General features: G+C 36.6%; 3 protein-coding genes and 3 non-coding genes across 8 annotated transcripts; 3 read left to right on the plus strand and 3 right to left on the minus strand.

Annotated features, from left to right (window-relative positions):
• Positions 1-240: 240 nt before the first annotated feature.
• On the minus strand, positions 241-455 carry ZK675.7. Its single transcript, NR_051399.1, has one exon. It is a non-coding gene; the product is annotated as an Unclassified non-coding RNA ZK675.7 (non-coding RNA).
• Positions 456-801: 346 nt separating this feature from the next.
• ptc-1 lies at positions 802-8095 on the plus strand. Of its 2 annotated transcripts, none has more exons than NM_001373748.3 (9): positions 802-935; positions 982-1067; positions 1119-1241; positions 3131-3561; positions 3611-4332; positions 4379-5774; positions 5823-6866; positions 6914-7025; positions 7076-8095. In NM_001373748.3, exons 4-9 carry the CDS (start codon positions 3248-3250, stop codon positions 7286-7288), a joined length of 3801 nt encoding a protein of 1266 aa, NP_001360447.1. In that variant the 5' UTR covers positions 802-935; positions 982-1067; positions 1119-1241; positions 3131-3247; the 3' UTR covers positions 7289-8095. The 2 variants fall into 2 exon arrangements, with proteins under 2 accessions (NP_001360447.1, NP_495662.2); NM_063261.6 differs by having other exon boundaries at positions 809-935; positions 1110-1241; positions 7076-8077.
• Positions 8096-8201: 106 nt separating this feature from the next.
• rev-1 (DNA repair protein REV1) lies at positions 8202-12247 on the plus strand. Its single transcript, NM_063262.4, has 11 exons — positions 8202-8343; positions 8465-8875; positions 8920-9069; positions 9400-9523; positions 9576-9747; positions 9793-10231; positions 10276-10777; positions 10825-11015; positions 11062-11458; positions 11508-11759; positions 11813-12247. The coding sequence occupies exons 1-11, from the start codon at positions 8227-8229 to the stop codon at positions 12139-12141; spliced, it is 3084 nt and encodes a 1027-aa protein (NP_495663.1). The 5' UTR covers positions 8202-8226; the 3' UTR covers positions 12142-12247.
• 21ur-15116 lies at positions 8246-8266 on the plus strand. Its single transcript, NR_051400.1, has one exon.
• Positions 12219-15169, minus strand: best-23 (Bestrophin homolog). Of its 2 annotated transcripts, NR_023956.1 has the most exons (10): positions 15039-15166; positions 14673-14795; positions 14546-14624; positions 14309-14500; positions 13939-14115; positions 13715-13849; positions 12971-13062; positions 12713-12926; positions 12498-12606; positions 12345-12448 (listed from the first exon to the last, which is right to left on the minus strand). NR_023956.1 is itself a non-coding variant. In NM_001129196.5 (9 exons), the coding sequence occupies exons 1-9, from the start codon at positions 15164-15166 to the stop codon at positions 12345-12347; spliced, it is 1218 nt and encodes a 405-aa protein (NP_001122668.1). In that variant the 5' UTR covers positions 15167-15169; the 3' UTR covers positions 12219-12344. The 2 variants fall into 2 exon arrangements, 1 of the variants encoding a protein (NP_001122668.1); NM_001129196.5 differs by lacking the exon at positions 13715-13849 and having other exon boundaries at positions 12219-12448; positions 15039-15169.
• A 99-nt stretch (positions 15170-15268) lies between these two features.
• ZK675.6 lies at positions 15269-15408 on the minus strand. The gene has a single exon (NR_051401.1). It is a non-coding gene; the product is annotated as an Unclassified non-coding RNA ZK675.6 (non-coding RNA).
• Between the last annotated feature and the right edge of the window lie 2663 nt (positions 15409-18071).

Below are 18071 nucleotides of genomic sequence, written 5' to 3' on the forward strand. Positions count from 1 at the left end.
ACCCTCCGACCCTATGCTCCATTTTATCACTGACGTGTAACTATCAGCTGACCGTCTATTGAAAATGCAAATTTTTCAATATTTTCTTTCCCTTCATTCCGTTCTCATTTTCTCTAGCCCTCCACCGTGGCGCCACTCTATCCGCTTTTACCTCCGTTTTACGAGTTCGATTCTCAATTTCACGTCTCTAAACCCGATCCCTTGCCTTTTGTCCCCAGCGTAGATGACACTACTGACACTAGCAATTTTCTTCAGTTCAATTCCGCTTCTTGCGCGGCCAAAAATCTTAATTGGTTAATTTTTCACGTGTAAAAAATTAATTTCTCTTCAATCAAATTTATGAATTATTTTTAAATCCGCCGGCAAAATTCTTCAATCAGCTGTACAAAAGAAAGTATGTATTTTTGCGTTGAAGTGTTTGCGTACCAAAATAAATTTAGATCAAATGCTTACGCGCAAAGTTTGAGTTTGCTGTTTTTTTCCTATTTTCCAGTAATTCCAGTTTTCCTTGTTTTCAGTCGCCAATTTAGATTTTAAAATCATTAATACTTTCAAAAATAAATGAAAATTCGTGTTTGACCTGCACAATATTTGCTCTACGCCCATTCTACTGTCGCCCGCGAACACACAGTCGAGCGCGAGTTTTCTTTTTTTCTCCATTTTTCCTGCATTGCCTTCCTGTCCCATTCGCCACTCATTCTCACACATTTTTTGAATTATCCGCTGTCGGCCGCCTCCACGTTTTTCTTTTTGTCGCTTCTTTTGACACTTTAAGATGTATTTTGTTTTAAAAAATTATTTTTTTCAGTCAGCGCTGCCTGTAAGACCTGACAAGTCGGCAGCAATGCTTACGCTTCTGGAGCCGCCCGGGGCTAAACGGTCCCCGACGGTCGGCAATTATAACAACAGATCGGCTCAACACTTGTTAAATCTAGGTAATATCCCTAATCAATTTTTCCTAGTAAATTAAAAAAATTACAGCACCAGAGGAAGACGATCTGTACGAAACATACGAAGAAACTGAAGATTATGCAGAAAATGAGCCAACGGGAAACATTCTCACCAGAGTAAGTTATTTAAAATTCATTTATTTCTAATAAATTTGTCAGTCATTTCAGTTTCTGGATCAATATCTTGTCGGACAATCATCATCAGCTGATTACAACGATCGTTGGAAAAGAGAATTTCGTGCAAGACCATCGTGGTGCGATGCTGATCTGTGTCTTCAACAAATGAACCGGGTAAGCGTGCGCAGTGAGGAAAAATAATGGATGTAGTACCCGGAGCACATTTATCATTGTGCCTATTCCGCCTCTGCTGGCTCCCTTGGCTCTGTTCTCTTGGGCACTCAAAATAAATGTAGTTAGTGGTAAAACATAGTCGTTGAACAGCTGTTACATCCAAAAGGGAAACAATTTTGTAGCTAAAATAACAAACTGTTGTTTGATTCGATCCATGAAGTAACCTGCAAAAACTTGGAAAAAATGAACTTTGTTTAAACTTTAGAACCGCTGAAATTTGACATTTGCAGCATTAAATTACTTATTTCGGCGGCAAATGAATGAAAACGGAAGCCCCGAGTTGAAGTGTTCATTCTACTCAACACTCCCTTTAGCCACTTTGCATACATTTATTTGCACAGTTTTGCATTTCCGCAAAGTCAATTTCTCAACCAACTGTCAGCATTCTCATAGTTCTTATAGATTCATCAATACCTTGCGTAACTCGAAAAATGAGTTTAGAGAAAAATGAGGATAGTTCGTATAAATGTCATCTTTTTCATTCGAAGGGCACACACTGCTAGCAGTAGTTGAATTAGGCGTATTCTTTTTCCCTTCCTACTCCTCCAGACCACCCATCTTCTCATCTCGGAAAGAAAAAGGCACTCTCGGAGTGAAATTGGAAAGAATGGAAGGAAAATAGAAAAATACGATTGTATTCAAATTGGTTTCCCAATTGAGTAATGATTGATGTGAATTGATGAGAAAAACGAATATACGCCATTATGATTTACACATTTTGAATAACTGTTTTGCGGAAATTATTTACTGATAGCAATATCAGAAATCATTAAAAAAATAAATTGAAAGCTTTTAAACATTTGAAATTTTGCCCATATGGTGTGTTTTATTTTACCCTCCACCATATCGTCGATAGGTGTATCCAAGGACGAGCTGAGGTTTTTATGTCTCTTCAATGAGTGGGATGGAATGACTCATTGATGACCTCGAAAAAGTCTATTTCTCCATTATTTCTTTTCGGTGCAGGAAGTTTGATTTTCGAAGTACATAGCGTAATAGAGGCCCCACGAAAAGGGGAGCAAAACGAAAAGGGGATCTGCAAAAAGGGGATCTGCGAAAAGGGGAGATACGAAAAGGGGAGATACGAAAAGGGGAGCAACGAAAAGGGGAGCTGGCACTGTGCCAAACGCACAAAACGCAATTTTTCTCACGCAACGCACGTTGATTTTTGAAATTTTCTTCTAGAAGATACGCTTAACAACACGCGACGCGTAACATCGGAGCATCGTTGTATCGTTTTCTTCGAGAAAAATAGCGTTTGGCACAGTGCCAGATCCCCTTTTCGTTGCTCCCCTTTTCGTATCTCCCCTTTTCGTATCACCCCTTTTCGCAGATCCCCTTTTTGCAGATCCCCTTTTCGTTCTGCTCCCCTTTTCGTGGGGCCTCGCGTAATATGAGTGTTTCTGATCAATTTGTGGAAATAAATTCTTTTAGTTGTTGGCTGAAACATGAGTAGACCCTAATTAGATTATTTTATTTCGATGCGCAATACTTGTAATGTCTTTATTAAACATTAAAGATAGTTTTCCCAGTTTTTTCTAATGACAAGGGAAAACAAATTGAGAAATGTTGCCAACTTTTGACGAGATAACTGAAGGATTTGAAGGTATTGGATGACAAGAGAGAAAGAGCGGGTGTGTAATGGGATGAAAGAACAGAGGTTGACATGAAAAGCGAAAAACGTGATATAGCGAAAGTGAGGTTATGCATTTTTGATGGATAGCCCATGGGAAATGGGGACAAAGAGTAGTTGGGGGGACTGGGAAAATGGGAAAAGCTCAGACTGAGAACAATTGAGAACTATTGAAATAACAATAACACATTTTCAGGGAAAAGCAACGGGTAACCGATATGCTCTCTACTCAAGAAGTCTAATCCAGAAACTTCTATTTGCTCTGGGAAACACAGTTCATCGAAATGCATGGTCCATCATTCTCGCCGTTTCAATGATCTTTGCGGTTTGTTGTTACGGACTTCAATATGTGCACATCGAGACGGACATTGTGAAACTATGGGTGGCACAAGGCGGACGACTAGATGAAGAGCTGAATTTTTTGCCAAACATCAAAGAAGCAATGAGGAATGTGACAGGCGATTCTGGGCCGGAACTTCCCAGAGAGAATGGATTGGGCGGTGGATATCAAGTTTTAATTCAAACACCAGAGTATGAGGGACAAGATGCACTTGCTGCAGGACCTCTTCTGAAACACGTCGAGATTATGAAGCACATCGCTAGTTTCAATGTTTCAGTTCATGGAGTGTAAGTGAAAGTTATCAATAATGTTTCTTGTAACAATTGATCATTTTAGGGACTGGTCACTATCCGACATCTGCTTCAAACCAGCTCCACCATCGGTCGCAGCCGATTCTGCCGCTTCCTCGCTTGGTGACGTCATCGATAAGATCGTTCCATGCATCTGGATTACTCCTATAGATTGTTTTTGGGAAGGATCGAAAGCTCTTGGGCCACATCCATCTCTCCCAAAGTCCTCACTCGGACCACTTGGAATGTTATTGAGTTCGCTGTCAGATGGAGATATGATTCGCTGGTCAGACTTTGATCCTATTGCTGTCATCGATGAAATTCATCGATCATTCAATCTTGGATCTCACTACACATTTTTCGAGAGAGCTGGCGTTTCTCATGGATACATGGATAGACCATGTATTGATCCTCTTGATCCTGAGTGCCCCCCCATGGCCAAGAACTACTTCGACGTGTGCCCACATATTGATCGAGTTCGAGAGATTGCCAAGAAATATGGAACAGAACTGGAGGAAGAGAAAAAGAAGGACAGTGGTTACAGTTTCTTCGATTTTTTGGGACGAAAGAAAAGAGAAGCTGGCGATCAGCCAAAGATGATTCATCCGGCACAACCAGCAGATTCGATCCCAACAATTGAAGATGCAGTACCAGCACAAGTTCCAGTATCAACTGCTCCGATTCCAACTACGACTACTTTGTCGCCGGAGGAAGCCAGAGCCGCAGAAGAAAAAGAGAAGAAGCAAAAAGCCAGAGAGTTGAAAGACTGTAAGTAAATTCGTTTTTTCTAGTCAAATATAAAATCACGTTTCAGATTGTAAATCATACCGGAAGTCTGCTTTCGAATGGTTAAAAAAGAACAAAGACAAATGGCCAGAAGTGATGTCTGAAAACATGTACCCACAGAATGTTGATTACGCAGCAGAGATGACTGGTGGATGCTCTGGTTTCGCATCTAACGTTCTCAATTGGCCTGAAGATATGATACTTGGAAATCCAAGACGTGCCAAGAAGGGAGGAAAACTATCAGGAGCTGATGCTCTTCAATCCGTTTTTCTTGTTGCAAGCCCCGCCGATGTTTTCCTGAGATTCAAGCAGAAGCCTGGAAGAAACTCTATGAAGACTGGATTAGACATGGATGCATGGAACGAAACCGCTGCTGAACAAGTTCTTCAAGCATGGCAGAGAAATTTCACCAAGTCACTTTACAATCATAAGGCTAACGTTGATGAGGATGGAAACGAAAGAAGAACATTGCATCCACTTGCATCGACATCCATTGCTGATATGCTCGAGGAATTCTGTCAATTCAACTATACCATCATCCTTGCTGGATATGCTCTCATGCTGGCATATGCTATTGTCACTCAAGCTCGATTTGACAACTGCCTTCCAGCTACAGAATCATCAATGGGCCTCGCTCTTGCAGGAGTTCTCGTCGTCACATTCGCTTCAGTGGCAGGTCTTGGTCTCGCCACTTGGTTTGGAATAGAATTCAACGCTGCTACAACACAAATTGTACCATTCCTCACTCTTGGAATCGGTGTTGATAATATGTTCATGTTATTGCACAACTATCGTGACGTTGTTAAACTTGCTGGCGGACACGCTGAGATGGCTATCCTGATGCGTGAAACTGGAATGTCAATTCTGTGCACTTCGATCAACAACATTCTTTCCTTCCTCACTGGAACTCTTCTACCAATTCCAGCTCTGCGATCATTCTGTGCTCAGTCCAGTATTCTTCTCACATTCAATTTCATAGCTATCCTTACAATCTATCCAGCGATCATTTCCATTGATCTTCGACGAAAGAAGGCTCAGCGTCGTGATTTGGTTTGCTGCTTGTATGGTGACACTAGAGAAGAATCGTACTCGATGATTTCTAAGCCAAAGATTCAAAGTAAACGAATTATTGGAGCACCTTCGGAAGCTTCGATTATGCAACAGTTCGACGGAATCACTCAAGCGCAGATGGCATCTAGCGATGATCCAGCTCCATGGTCTCTTCATTCATTCATCCGTTACTACTACATTCCATTCATTTCTAAACCAGCATCTAAAGTAGCAATCATCGTTGGCTGCTGTGCTTTGCTCGGTGCATCATTTATTGGAATGCGTCAGTCGACACTCGGTCTTGAATTGGGAGATGTTCTTCCAGAACATACTGCACCTGCACAGTTCTTGAGAGCCAGAGACAAGTACTTCAGGTAAGAAGTTCGTTTATGATTCAAAAAAATATTTTTTTCTTTTTTCAGTTTCTACCCAATGTTCGCTGTCATCAAGGGTCCTAACATTGATTATGCTCACCAGCAACGCCAGATTGACAATTACCGACAGTCGATTGGATCTTCAAAATATGTGATTAAAAATAAAAACGAAGAGCCATCAGAAAAGTATTGGCTGGGATTAATGCGAGACTGGCTCATTAGTATTCAACGCGGATTCGATGAAGAAGTTGCTAAAGGATCATTCAATCTTACATCTGGAACAGTTATTGGCAGCAATGTTTCCGAGGATGCTCGTCTTGCTCATGCTCTTATGTGCTCTCATGGTTCTCTATTTGGGTGTGCTGGAAGAGTAGGAAAGATTCGACTAGTTGATGCAAGTGGAATTATCAACTCTGATGGATTCTACAACTATTTAACAGCATGGTTCAATGTCGATCACATGATGTACTATGTATCTCAAGCTTCTTTCTTCCCAACACCACCAAAATGGGAATTGAGCAAGAATCATACCGAAAACTTCATCCCAGCTGCTGAGCCACTTGCATATTCGCAGATTCCATTCTACTTAACTGGCCTCACGGATACCGCTGTGATTGTCGATGCCATAAAGGACATCAGAAGTGTTTGTGAACGATTTACCGATCAAGGACTTCCAAATTTCCCACAAGGAATCGCATTCACATTCTGGGAACAATATCTTTTCTTGACTGGAAATCTTATGCAAGCCATTTCGATCATTACCATCTCTGTCTTCTGCGTCATTTCCGTTCTTCTTTTCAATCCATGGGCTGCACTTATGGTTGTTTGTATTCTCGGAATCATGACTTGCGAACTTGCCGGATTCATGGGACTCGTTGGAATCAAGCTCAATCCGGTTTCAGCCGTAACTTTGATCACCGCAGTTGGAATTGGAGTCGAATTCACTGTTCATGTGGTTGTATCATTCCTGACGGCGCTCGGAACAAGATCTCAACGGACGTCATCTGCAGTTGATCGAGTTTTTGTCCCAGTCATTCATGGATCATTCTCCACACTTCTCGGTATTTTGATGCTTGGATTCTCAGAGTTTGAGTGAGTTTTACAGAAGTATGGATGTCATCAGAATGTTTTATTTTCAGATTTGTTGTCAAGTATTTCTTTATTGTCATGACGGCTCTGATTTGCATTGGAATCATAAACGGACTCATTCTTCTTCCAGTTTTATTATCTTGGTTTGGCCCAAGGAGAGAGGTAAAATCTAAATTTTGTTATTTTTCTTGTATACATCTTATTTTTTTTAGATCTCTCCTACTGGTGGAAAGACAACATTGACCCTGCCACCTCCTTTGCCAAAGAATGCCAACTCGTCTCGATCTGGCGGCGATGATTCTGATGAAGATGACGAGCCGAGTGGTCTTGTGATGTACTCAAGACAAGCACCCCCAACGACGAGGACATCAGGAGGAAATCGAGGAACAGTTGGAAATAACACACGCCGATTGCCAGCTGTATAGCAGTAGTAGTTCGCTCCAAGTTTTTGGAGCTTAAAAACTTACAAAAATGTAAAAATGGGTAAATTTCTTTCTGATGAATGCAGAGCATTGTGAACTTATCCTTTTTCCCAATGTTTCGTTGTCATATTTTCTTTTAAATTATTTTTGTCTTTTCTCTCTTTCTAACGGTCGACTACACACTTTCTGGTGATCTTCCCATGCCCTGTATAACACTTTTATAGTTATTATGTTGATTTTTTCACTGAGATTTCCAAGATATAGGCAATTAACATGATCACTATAAAATTGACACTTTCACACACTTCACCATTTCTAGCACCCAATTAACAAATTCAAAACTGAAAGAATAGATTTTGCGCGGTTTCCAAACGACAAATGCTTTAATCTGTTATAGTATTATTTTTCTTTATTTTCTTGCATCCATATCGATGAATATTTTGGCACCCTCGTTTTCTTTTTTCTTTGGGTATTTATTGCCACTTCTCAATCGAAAAAAACATGCGCATAATATTTACTCCGAGTGATAAAAGGGGAACGGTACAATTTAGAGAAAAAAGTACAATTGACATATCTGTATTGTTCACCTTTTTGTATTGCTTTCAATTGCACCCACTTGGTCTTTTTCGCCGTTTGTTTTGTTCCCCTCTGTGAATGATCTCAGCGAGCTTTGGGAATTTAATTATTTTATTAGCACCAGCCAAGATTTTTCTCTGCCCCTCTCGATTTCTATTGTCCCTTCGCCTCATCTCCAATTTTTTTGTTTCGAATTTTTTCGGATGAATAAACTTTTTCTAACATGAAACATACATTTTATCGATTCTTATTTTCAGAAAATTTTAGTATGAACTGTGAGAAATTATACTTGTCGACAGAATTACGGTTAAAGACGCAATTAATCAGAAAACAAATATTGATTCCAGAAATCAATACAATGAATGATGCATTCTCCTGACCCATTCACCGATCATCCAGATTCAGATGATTCTTTTGAAAAGTTTGTTCCGACTCCTAATGTGAATCGACGACGAAGTGATGCTATAATTGTTTCAGATGAGGTATTAGCTGCAAATATATCGAAAAGTTCGATGGAATGTCGAATAATTTCAATGAAATCGTTAAATTTAGTTTTCAAAAATATTAAATAGCTATTTTCAAAATACTTCTGCTTTCTTTAAGGGTTCATTCGACGGAATAACAGGATATTCCCAAGTAACAGTGATCGAAAATTGTCCGAATACTACTGTACTAGAAGATGAAAATAAACGCGCAAATCCTGATGATACAATAACTCGAATGCTAGAATCCAGTGACGAAGAGGATGAAACTGAAAATAATTCTGATAATGATGCACTTGCTGATCTTTTAAAATCGTTCAGAACGGAAGATCAGAAAAGAAAAGAAGTAGACATTGAACAGGCAGCAAATATCAGTATAGACATATTTGGTGATTTAATTGAAGAAGTTGACTCAGAACATGAAGCTGCTGAATATCCGGATAGAGAAGGTGGAAATAGCATGGATAAGCAAGGAACAATGCTACCGGTTGAAGTTCCTATTCAAAATAATATCAAACTTATACCAAGAAAGGTATGTAGAAATATTAAAACAATCGTTAATATTCTAGATTACAGCGTCGTCTAGAACCAAAATCATATGATTGTGAACCTTCAACATCCGCTGCACATGGCCCAGTTGGTGTTGTTTCATCAGATAGTGGCGAGTACTGGAATCAACAGAAAACCATCACCATACATGGACAAAATTTCGAAATAAATAATTTTGTGAGTTTTTTGCCCAAAACACCAAATCATTTACTATAAATAAAGTTTTTCGTTTTCACGTAAAATTAAAAGTTTCATTCCAAATGTGGACTTTTTTCGAGCATCGCTGTATATTCGAAATCCTAGAATATTTAAATAAAAACTATCGAAACCCAAATTAAATTATAAACTCGTAAAGACAATTTTCTGTCCGACTTCCAGTATGGCCTCTCAGTTTTCAAAACACGCTTGACTGTAAAGAAACAACTTTTTTGAAAAGTTTTACTATGACATTTGGACAGTTTAGCACTTAACTGATAATAACCCACAGGAAATAATCATTTTTTTCAGAATGACTATATGCGGATGAAGATCACTAAACTTAACCATCAGGTGAATCATGGATATGCGAAACCACTAGAGAATGTGTCTAGAATAATGGAAGGATTCTCGGTATTTGTGAATGGTTATACAGGTAATTTCATATTCCATAACTTAACGACTGATTTTACAGTTACTTATTTCAGATCCACCAGCACTTGTTATCAGAGATTTGATGATTTCTCACGGAGGTGAATATCACTGTTATTATCAACATGGAATTACTTCATACACGATAGCTTCCTCAATTGCTACAGCAAAAATAAATCGAATTCGAGAAAATGAAATTTTCATTAAAGCTGATTGGATTACGGAATCGTAAATATAATCAACCCGATTCTTCCGATTAAACCAGTATTTCAGAATAGCTGCTGGAAAACCACTCGATTATCGAGATTTTTTGATATACGAGAAAGGTTCGGTGGAAAAGGGACAAATGCAACAGTTTCTAACAATATCAACTAGAAACACCGGTGGTAACAATGAAACAACTTCATCGAATCAGTTCTCTGATGCCCGGAATCCAAACTTTATTCGAGATTACTATGCCAGAAGTCGTCTTCATTTGATTTCTACTCTCGCGCAGGATATGAAAGATTTTGTGGCAAATTTGAAACTGGAAGGAAAGCTAACGGAAAAGTGTTTTGAAGAGAAAGAACTCATCGATATGAAGTCTCTTAGCAATGAAATTTCTCGGGAAAGTACAGTATTCCACGTGGATCTAGACTGTTTCTTCGTCTCAGTTGCTGTCAGAAATCGAATTGATTTGAAACACAAAGAAGTTGCCATCACTCATAGCAAGGTAAATCAATTTAAAAGCTTCGTGTCAAACTATAAATCTTTCAGGGAACTATTTCGAATAGCATGAGCGAGGTGGCTTCTTGCAGTTATGCAGCTCGTGATTGTGGAGTCAAAAATGGTATGCTCGTGAGAGATGCTCTACAAAAGTGTCCACAATTAACTCTATTACCATATCAATTTGAGGATTATGTGCAAGTTAGTCGGAAAATTTATGAAATTCTGGCTAGCTACACATTGGAGGTTCGTGCAGTCTCCTGCGATGAAATGTATATAAACATGAGCAGTTTTTGTGAAAAATACGAAATCAACGACCCAACAATTCTCGCTGAACACATCCGTAAAGTGATACGAGAGAAGACTCAATGCCCAGCCAGTGTTGGAATAGGATCTACGAGCTTGTTAGCAAGACTTGCAACAAGACATGCTAAACCAGATGGAGTTTTTTGGGTTAATGCACATAAGAAAAATGAATTCATTTCCGAGGAAAAAGTTAAAGATCTACCAGGATTTGGATACGAAATGATGAATAGATTAACTTCATTCTTTGGTAATTCCAGTATCTAATATAAAAATATCAACTTCTCAGTTTTACAGGTGATATTACAAAATGCCGTGAACTACAATTAAAAACTGAACGGGAACTTGTACCTGTATTCGGACCAAAGTTGGCTTCAAAAATATTACGACAATGTCGTGGTATTGAAGAAGATCCAGATGATTTTTGGGCTACTCATGTTCGAAAATCAGTATCATGTGATATCAATTATGGTATTCGTTTCACGAAGGTAATGTATTATATTAAAATGTCCGTATAACGATGGAATATTTCAGAGAGGTGAAGTTATTCAACTCATGACAGCTATTGGAGCTGAGTTAGAACGGAAACTTATCGATAGTAAATTAACCGCAGGATCCATAACTTTGAAGCTTATGGTACGTTCAGCAAATGCTCCTATACAAACATCCAAATTCATGGGACATGGAATTTGTGATACATTTACCAAAACGTGTAATCTAAACGTTCCAACTACACGCGGAGAGTCTCTCACATCAGAAGCTATGAAATTATATGCTAAAGTTTCTCCGAAAGTAGAAGATCTTCGTGGAGTTGGAGTTACCTGTGGAAAGTTGAAAAGTAAATTGAAAAAAGATGCGGCAACGGCAGTGCAAGAGATGTTTGGGAAGACCTCTAGAGTTGGGAATATGGCGAGAACTGACGAACAATTGAGTTAGTATTTAAGTAGTGAAATTTTATTGAAAACATTCTGTATTTTCAGATATTATTCCGCGAAACGAAGATGAACTAGATAAAGAACCTGTGATAATTCCAGCTGTGACTGAAGATCTGGAAGTGCAAAGCATACCTCGTCAAATTAATTTTAGAGTGGCAAATGACATAGATATTCCTGAAATTGTAAAATCCACACTTCTCAATGGACGATCTGACAACAACCTCGAATTGGAAGATTTGGAAGATGATGGATTAGTTGAAAATCGTCTGGCCGAATTGGAATGTATTATTCAAAATGGTGAGATACCCAAAATCTGATGTTTCATGGAATAACTTTATCAATTTTTTCAGAGCCAACCAAGGAGAGTGTTACGAACTTACAGGAAATGCTTTCAACGTTGCTAAACTATGGAAAACTTTCCGCATTCGAGACTGTATTCAGAAAGTTTGAAGAGATTTCGATGGATTCTAGTAGATGCGACACTGCTTGGTTTTCAGTATTCCATTTGATGGTACCATTCATCGAAGAAGAATCAAAAGATCTGCTTGAATTTCCCATAGCTACCACTCGAAATTTGGGAGCTATGATTGCCAGCAACACTGATAACACATCAATTAGTTCACCAGAGCCATTTGTTCCAAAAGAAGTATTTGTAATTGATTCCACTAAACATACCTGAATTTAAATCTTGTAAAATATTGTTTTTCTTTTTCTGTAAAATAATTAAATTAAAATGAATAAATAACATATTTAAGACCATTGAATAAACTTTTATAATTCAAAAAGAGAAGGAATGAATGAGTGAAGACGTGAATATTAAACCAGTAAGAAGACGTCGAGATCAATACAGGAAAGAGCTTGTAATCAGTTTGAAATCCATTCTCAAAACTTTGGAATATTTCTAGGACCATTTGCCAAATTTTCCAGATCAGCGAATGAAAGTTTTGAAGTTGTTGAAACGGAAACGTCTCGTTCGTTTAGATGATCTGAAATTTAAAAAATAGTAACTTTCATATTTTTTTATGAAATTCCCACTTCCCGGAACTGCTTGCACTTGCATTGCGTCTACATTGAATTTTAATTTCCGAAGATGCTGTCGTTGTGGATGATTTGATAGTTTTGACGATGCACTTGTATGAAGTAACTGTAATAAAGTTATGCTATAGATTGAAAACTACAAATTTAAAACTCCATGGTTTTGGTAGATCATATTTTTAGATTGTTCCAAAATTTTAGATTTTCAGACTTACACGAATTTCATCATCCAAACTTTCAACATAAACAGGTGGTACTTGATTGTGTAGTTCATCGACTATTAACATTGAAACTTCCAAATTTCGTTCCAGTATGTAGTTAAACTCGAAATCCTCATCATCAGCCCCAAACGGGAACATCAGATCCTCTCCGACCTTTAACCATCCGACATAGAATAAAAATTGTAGAATTGTGAAAATTGGAACATATCTGAATAATGAAATAAATGAATATCTTGAAATACAGTAACATACACATCAACTATTTCTTCATTTTCATTTTTGCTTGGGTACTGTCTTCCTATGAGTGCAAACAGAAAATATCCGTAGACTGAGATTGTAGAAACCTGAAAATTTGAAAATAATAAAAGTTCATTGCAAAACTCAGTCTCGTAAGTTTTAAAGTTACATGCTATGACAACTAGAATCGAAATAAAATTTTATTAAGTTTTAAAGATGAAAGAAGAACGACCCAATCGATTCCGACAGTAGCCACTAACACTTTTTTAAAGCTCAAATGAGTTAATTATGTAGGTCCTTTTCATAAACTGTAGCTTAGCTGCTTCAACGTATGGGTATTGTGTTTTAAAATGTTCTACACAGTAGACCTTTGCAAGTTTGAATCTGAATAACACTGAAACGAAAAAAAAAACAATTTTCAAAATATAACTCCGCCCACGCCTTGGTTTTTTCATCTTATGCCTCCTCCAATTTCTTGTCTTAAACTAAATTATTTCGTACTTTAGGGTTGTAAAATGAATTATTGAAAAATTTAAAGACAATACCAGAATAAGATTGTTTTGGAATATTATATAACTTCACCGCATATCTCATGCCAGGTACATAAAGGGAAGACAGACGAGTTGTGCTTAGAAAGTGAATAGAAGAGGGAAAATAATTAGGGAGAAAAGCGCATGAGAAGACGTTTAAAATTACAGAGAATAAAAATGTTTTCTATGAAATTATTCAACACAGCACTACTATGTCTGTCCCGCGCACCTGGCAATAGACGAGCGGTATGCAAATCCAATCGTAAAGGAACACACTGGCGATACGCTGTCGATACTCTTCCAGTTTTCTCGTCAGCATTTGCAATGACGTCATGAAATTAAGATAAAGTTATTCTCAATTTTTCTAAATTGGAAATAGCCATTCAGTTTTCGAGTTGCTCATTTATAATTTTTTTTGTTTTTCGTTGGTTTCAGTCAAACAATTGACATCACCTGCGTATACACAAGAGGAATTGCAATCCAATCGTAAATGAACAACTGAAAAAAGCCATTTCGATACTTTTCCAATGCATCCAGAAGGACACGAAGTTCATTTGTATGTGTTAATGTGCCCTTTTCAAAACATCGAACCATCATTGTTTGAATCCAATTCAATGGGACCCACCATTTCTGAAAATAATATAAAATTAGTTATCACGTATAGAAAAGTTGATGAAAGTTTGTAGAAATTTATTTTTTCCTATTTTTTCTCTTCCAGAAAACTAAATTCATGCACATTTTAGATTAACCCAAGAAACAATTTGGGAGGAGTACGGTAGTACGCAATCGTTTTGAACATTTTTCACATTAAACAAAAACCAACCTGGTGAGGATCAACATGAACTAGAATTGATTTGAACATGACCATTTCTTCTTTTGTCATTAATCCAGAATCTACTAAATGATCATCTGTTGGATATCTTGCAAGAACTCTTAACGATATGCTCCTCCATGCAAGAACTGATGTTAAAATTGTATATCGTGCAATTGTTTTTCTGATTATTCGCGTCTCTGGCTGAAATAATATCTTGTCTCAAGTAATTTTAGAGGTTAAACTCACATCTTGACCTCGAATAAGTGCAGATACATTGTAGAGAAGATGATCTGGCCAACTGATAAGTTGACAACAATCCCACCACCTATTAATATTACAATTTAATAATGTATGCGGTGTTCAAATTACAAACCTTCTCACAATCATAGCAACATAAAAACCTAATAAGAATGTTAATGGAATTTCCTTTGTCCATCCATCAACCAACATCACATATTTTATAAATTCGTTTTGTTGTTCTTTTGTCATCCCAAACCTGAAAATTTTTTTTGAAGAAAACTCATATTTTTCAAAACAGCTGCAACAAATTAACTGGGTAGTTTTATGTTCCAAGCGAACAGGAAATGATCTATAGCCACAAAAACCCCATCCAACGAGTTGTTTACTAAAGGATAATTGAATAATTTATGATAGTGTAATTTGTTGTTCAAAAAAAATCTGACTTGTAGAAAACTAACTTCAGTTTCTAACTTTTTCACTCTAATTTTCCATTACAAACCTGTAATATGCATTGATAATGTAATACATTGTGAGAAAAATAAGAAGATGTTTCCATATTGCTTTCCATAATGAACCTTTCCATCGGAATAATAGTTTGAGGAACGTGTCCGAGTAGGAGATGGTCATTCACTGAAAACAAATAAATTTGTAGAATCTCTTTCGAGAACATGAAAATAAACTTTTTTGGGAAACGACAAAAAACATATATATATATATATAGATATCGATACGGAGATTTGATTCCGATTCTATTCAACGAAACTTTTTGATATATTAGTGTGTCAGTTGTTGCGGCTGGGAGCACCGGTTTGAGCTCAAGCAAAGAGACTACAAAACGACGAAAGGTCAGGACACAAGGCACGTCGTCCCGTGTGTACGACACGTGGTACATTAACTATATTACAGCCAATAATATTGCACTTTGTTATTTTAAGATACCAGTAATAGGAAATATTGAGCACTTTGGTAACAAAAAAGTTTCACAGTTGGATCAACTTACTGGCAACGGAAGGAAAGTATGCGTTATTTATTTGGAATATTTTGATCTGGAAACTCTAGAAAAAATAATTCAAAATAGCCACTTCTGTGTTAGGAGAAACATTATAACTTTAAATTGTATACCTACAGATTCATTATATTCTTTCAAGTAAAATTCTACAATATTCCTAAATATTGATATTGAATATAATTAATCCGATAAAATACGTTATTTTCTTAGTAGGTTGAAATTTTTTGAAAAATGAAAGTAGTCCTTTACATTCAAGTGCAGAAGAAAAATGCATACTTTATTTTCATGGAAACGCAGATCATTGGAGCAATGGAATAAACGAATAGGGAAATGAATGCATTAGAAAAAAATAAGAAAAAAAAACAAAAGAATGAATAAAAGGATAAAATGTTTTGACAGAGAAGATAAGTGCCCAGGAAACTTTTAGTGGTGAGTTCCTAAAACTAAAAGAGTCATGAAAAAAGAATCGATGAGCTTGACCTAATTTATCGCAATAACTAAAAAAATATGAATATTTATACCTAAAGATGCGACGAATATTAATATAATCCTATCATCTTCATAATTATTCACATAATTATTAGCTTTCATTAAGTTCTCTGAAAGTGACAGAAACTTCATTTTCTCTGAGTCATGAGACAAAGATAGAACCAATGTAATTTGTTTCAGCAAGACAAAATAGAAAAAAGTTGAAGCTTGTGATTAACATTATTCGGAACAAAGCCATCTGTCAATCCGAGACAAAGAGATTTTCTGGAGAAATGGGAACAAAGCTTTTTCTGGAAATTTATTGAAAACAGTATTTGGAATAAATTAACTGAGTTCAATCATATTAAGTCAACAATAATGCATAAAACGAGTTGGGATAATACTTATAATAAAAAATGTCAAAATTGTCACTTTGAATGAAATTCTTACTTTTTGCCTGTCTGAAACGAAATGTCTTATTTCACGAAATCACGAGCTTTTGTCACACAATTCATTTAATAGGAGAAGGAACTGGCAACTTGATACTTGAAAATTTCTCACTTCTAATCAGATAAGATAAATGAGTTTGTTCACTTTATTAGACTAGGAACACTCTATTATTCGAGAAACAAATTGCTCTCGTTAGCTTGAAAAGTCAGTTCACAAGAGGTCCGTGTGTCTATCGAATGACACAAGTTTGCAAAACAAAAGGATCTTTGCCTCTCTAATAGCTCTCATTCTTTTGGAAACTACTTGCTACAACAAATAATTGATTAATAAGATTGATAATTTTTAGACCAGAAATATGTCAAATGACCCAAAAATGATTTGGAATATTTTTGTTGTTTTTTGAACAATTGAGAGAGTGTGAAGTGAAAGAGATACATAGATACACAGAAATTCGGGACAAGAAATCTGCGACATTGCGGGACTTCTTGAAGGCAATAGAAAAGAGACTCTTGCGTCACTCACCTGTTACAACGGGCCCCGAACTCAACGCTACTACCACCAACAAGACTATCAGGGGAGCAAAGAGAAAGAAACAGGGAGGAGAAATGGATAAAGAAGAAAAAGAGAAAAAGTAGAAACATCTCTATTTTTATCTCATCAATTCACGACTCCACGTTTTTAGATTTTAAATGACCTGTTTGATGAACTCGTTACACTAAATCGTGATGTTTGAGACGAAGATTCGAGGACAATTTCAGATATTTTTCGAAACATCCTATAAACATATACTTTTGGACACGTACTTGAGCAAAGAAATCATAAAGCTTAATTTTAGAACATTCATGAGAATGTTTCATCGCAGACGCGTCATTTGATAACGGGGTGTTCGTTTTTTGTGGAGCGTTTGAAAAAGTTAGACATGCAATGCAATGTAGTTCATGAATTTGAAAAAAAAACATCTTCTGTTATTCAATGCATTTTTAGAGAATTCTACATCTTTTAGATGAAAAAAATTTACGGAACTTAACATCAATCTTTTCTTCTAAATTCTCAGTCAGTTTTGGTATATTGTAAAATTTTCGCTTATAGAACTTTCAAGAACTGCTGCTGGTTCAAAATCCTACAATGTTCAAATAGAAATAATTAAACTACAAAACTCGTAGAAAAACATTTTGTGGTTCAAATCCAAAATTTTGATAAGTGAAAAATAACTGAGTAATTGCCATGTAGAGAAAACAACTTTAAAAACTTTAATTAAGAATTTTGATAAGGAGTGATTTGGGCCCATAGGCGATGTTCCCCGTTTAAGGGAAATTTCTAGTGTTGCAGAAAACCTTCAAACGCTCAAAATTACGATAAATATATAAAATATTGACAAACTTTTTTGAACAGTGTAATTAGGAAAACAATGACACTCCCCTATTAGAGTTGCATTACGCAGTCTCAAATATTTCAAATAGGGCATCAGCCAAGCTGCTCATTAGAAAAATACAACAACTTAAGACTTGAAAGGAATGCAGTGAGTATATGTATGAAGAATCAACGATCAATGTAATTAAATAGTTAATTATTATTTTTAAATTAATTTTTGTAAATACAAAGGTG

Source organism: Caenorhabditis elegans, chromosome II, assembly GCF_000002985.6.
Source record: "Caenorhabditis elegans chromosome II".
Classification (NCBI taxonomy): domain Eukaryota; kingdom Metazoa; phylum Nematoda; class Chromadorea; order Rhabditida; family Rhabditidae; genus Caenorhabditis; species Caenorhabditis elegans.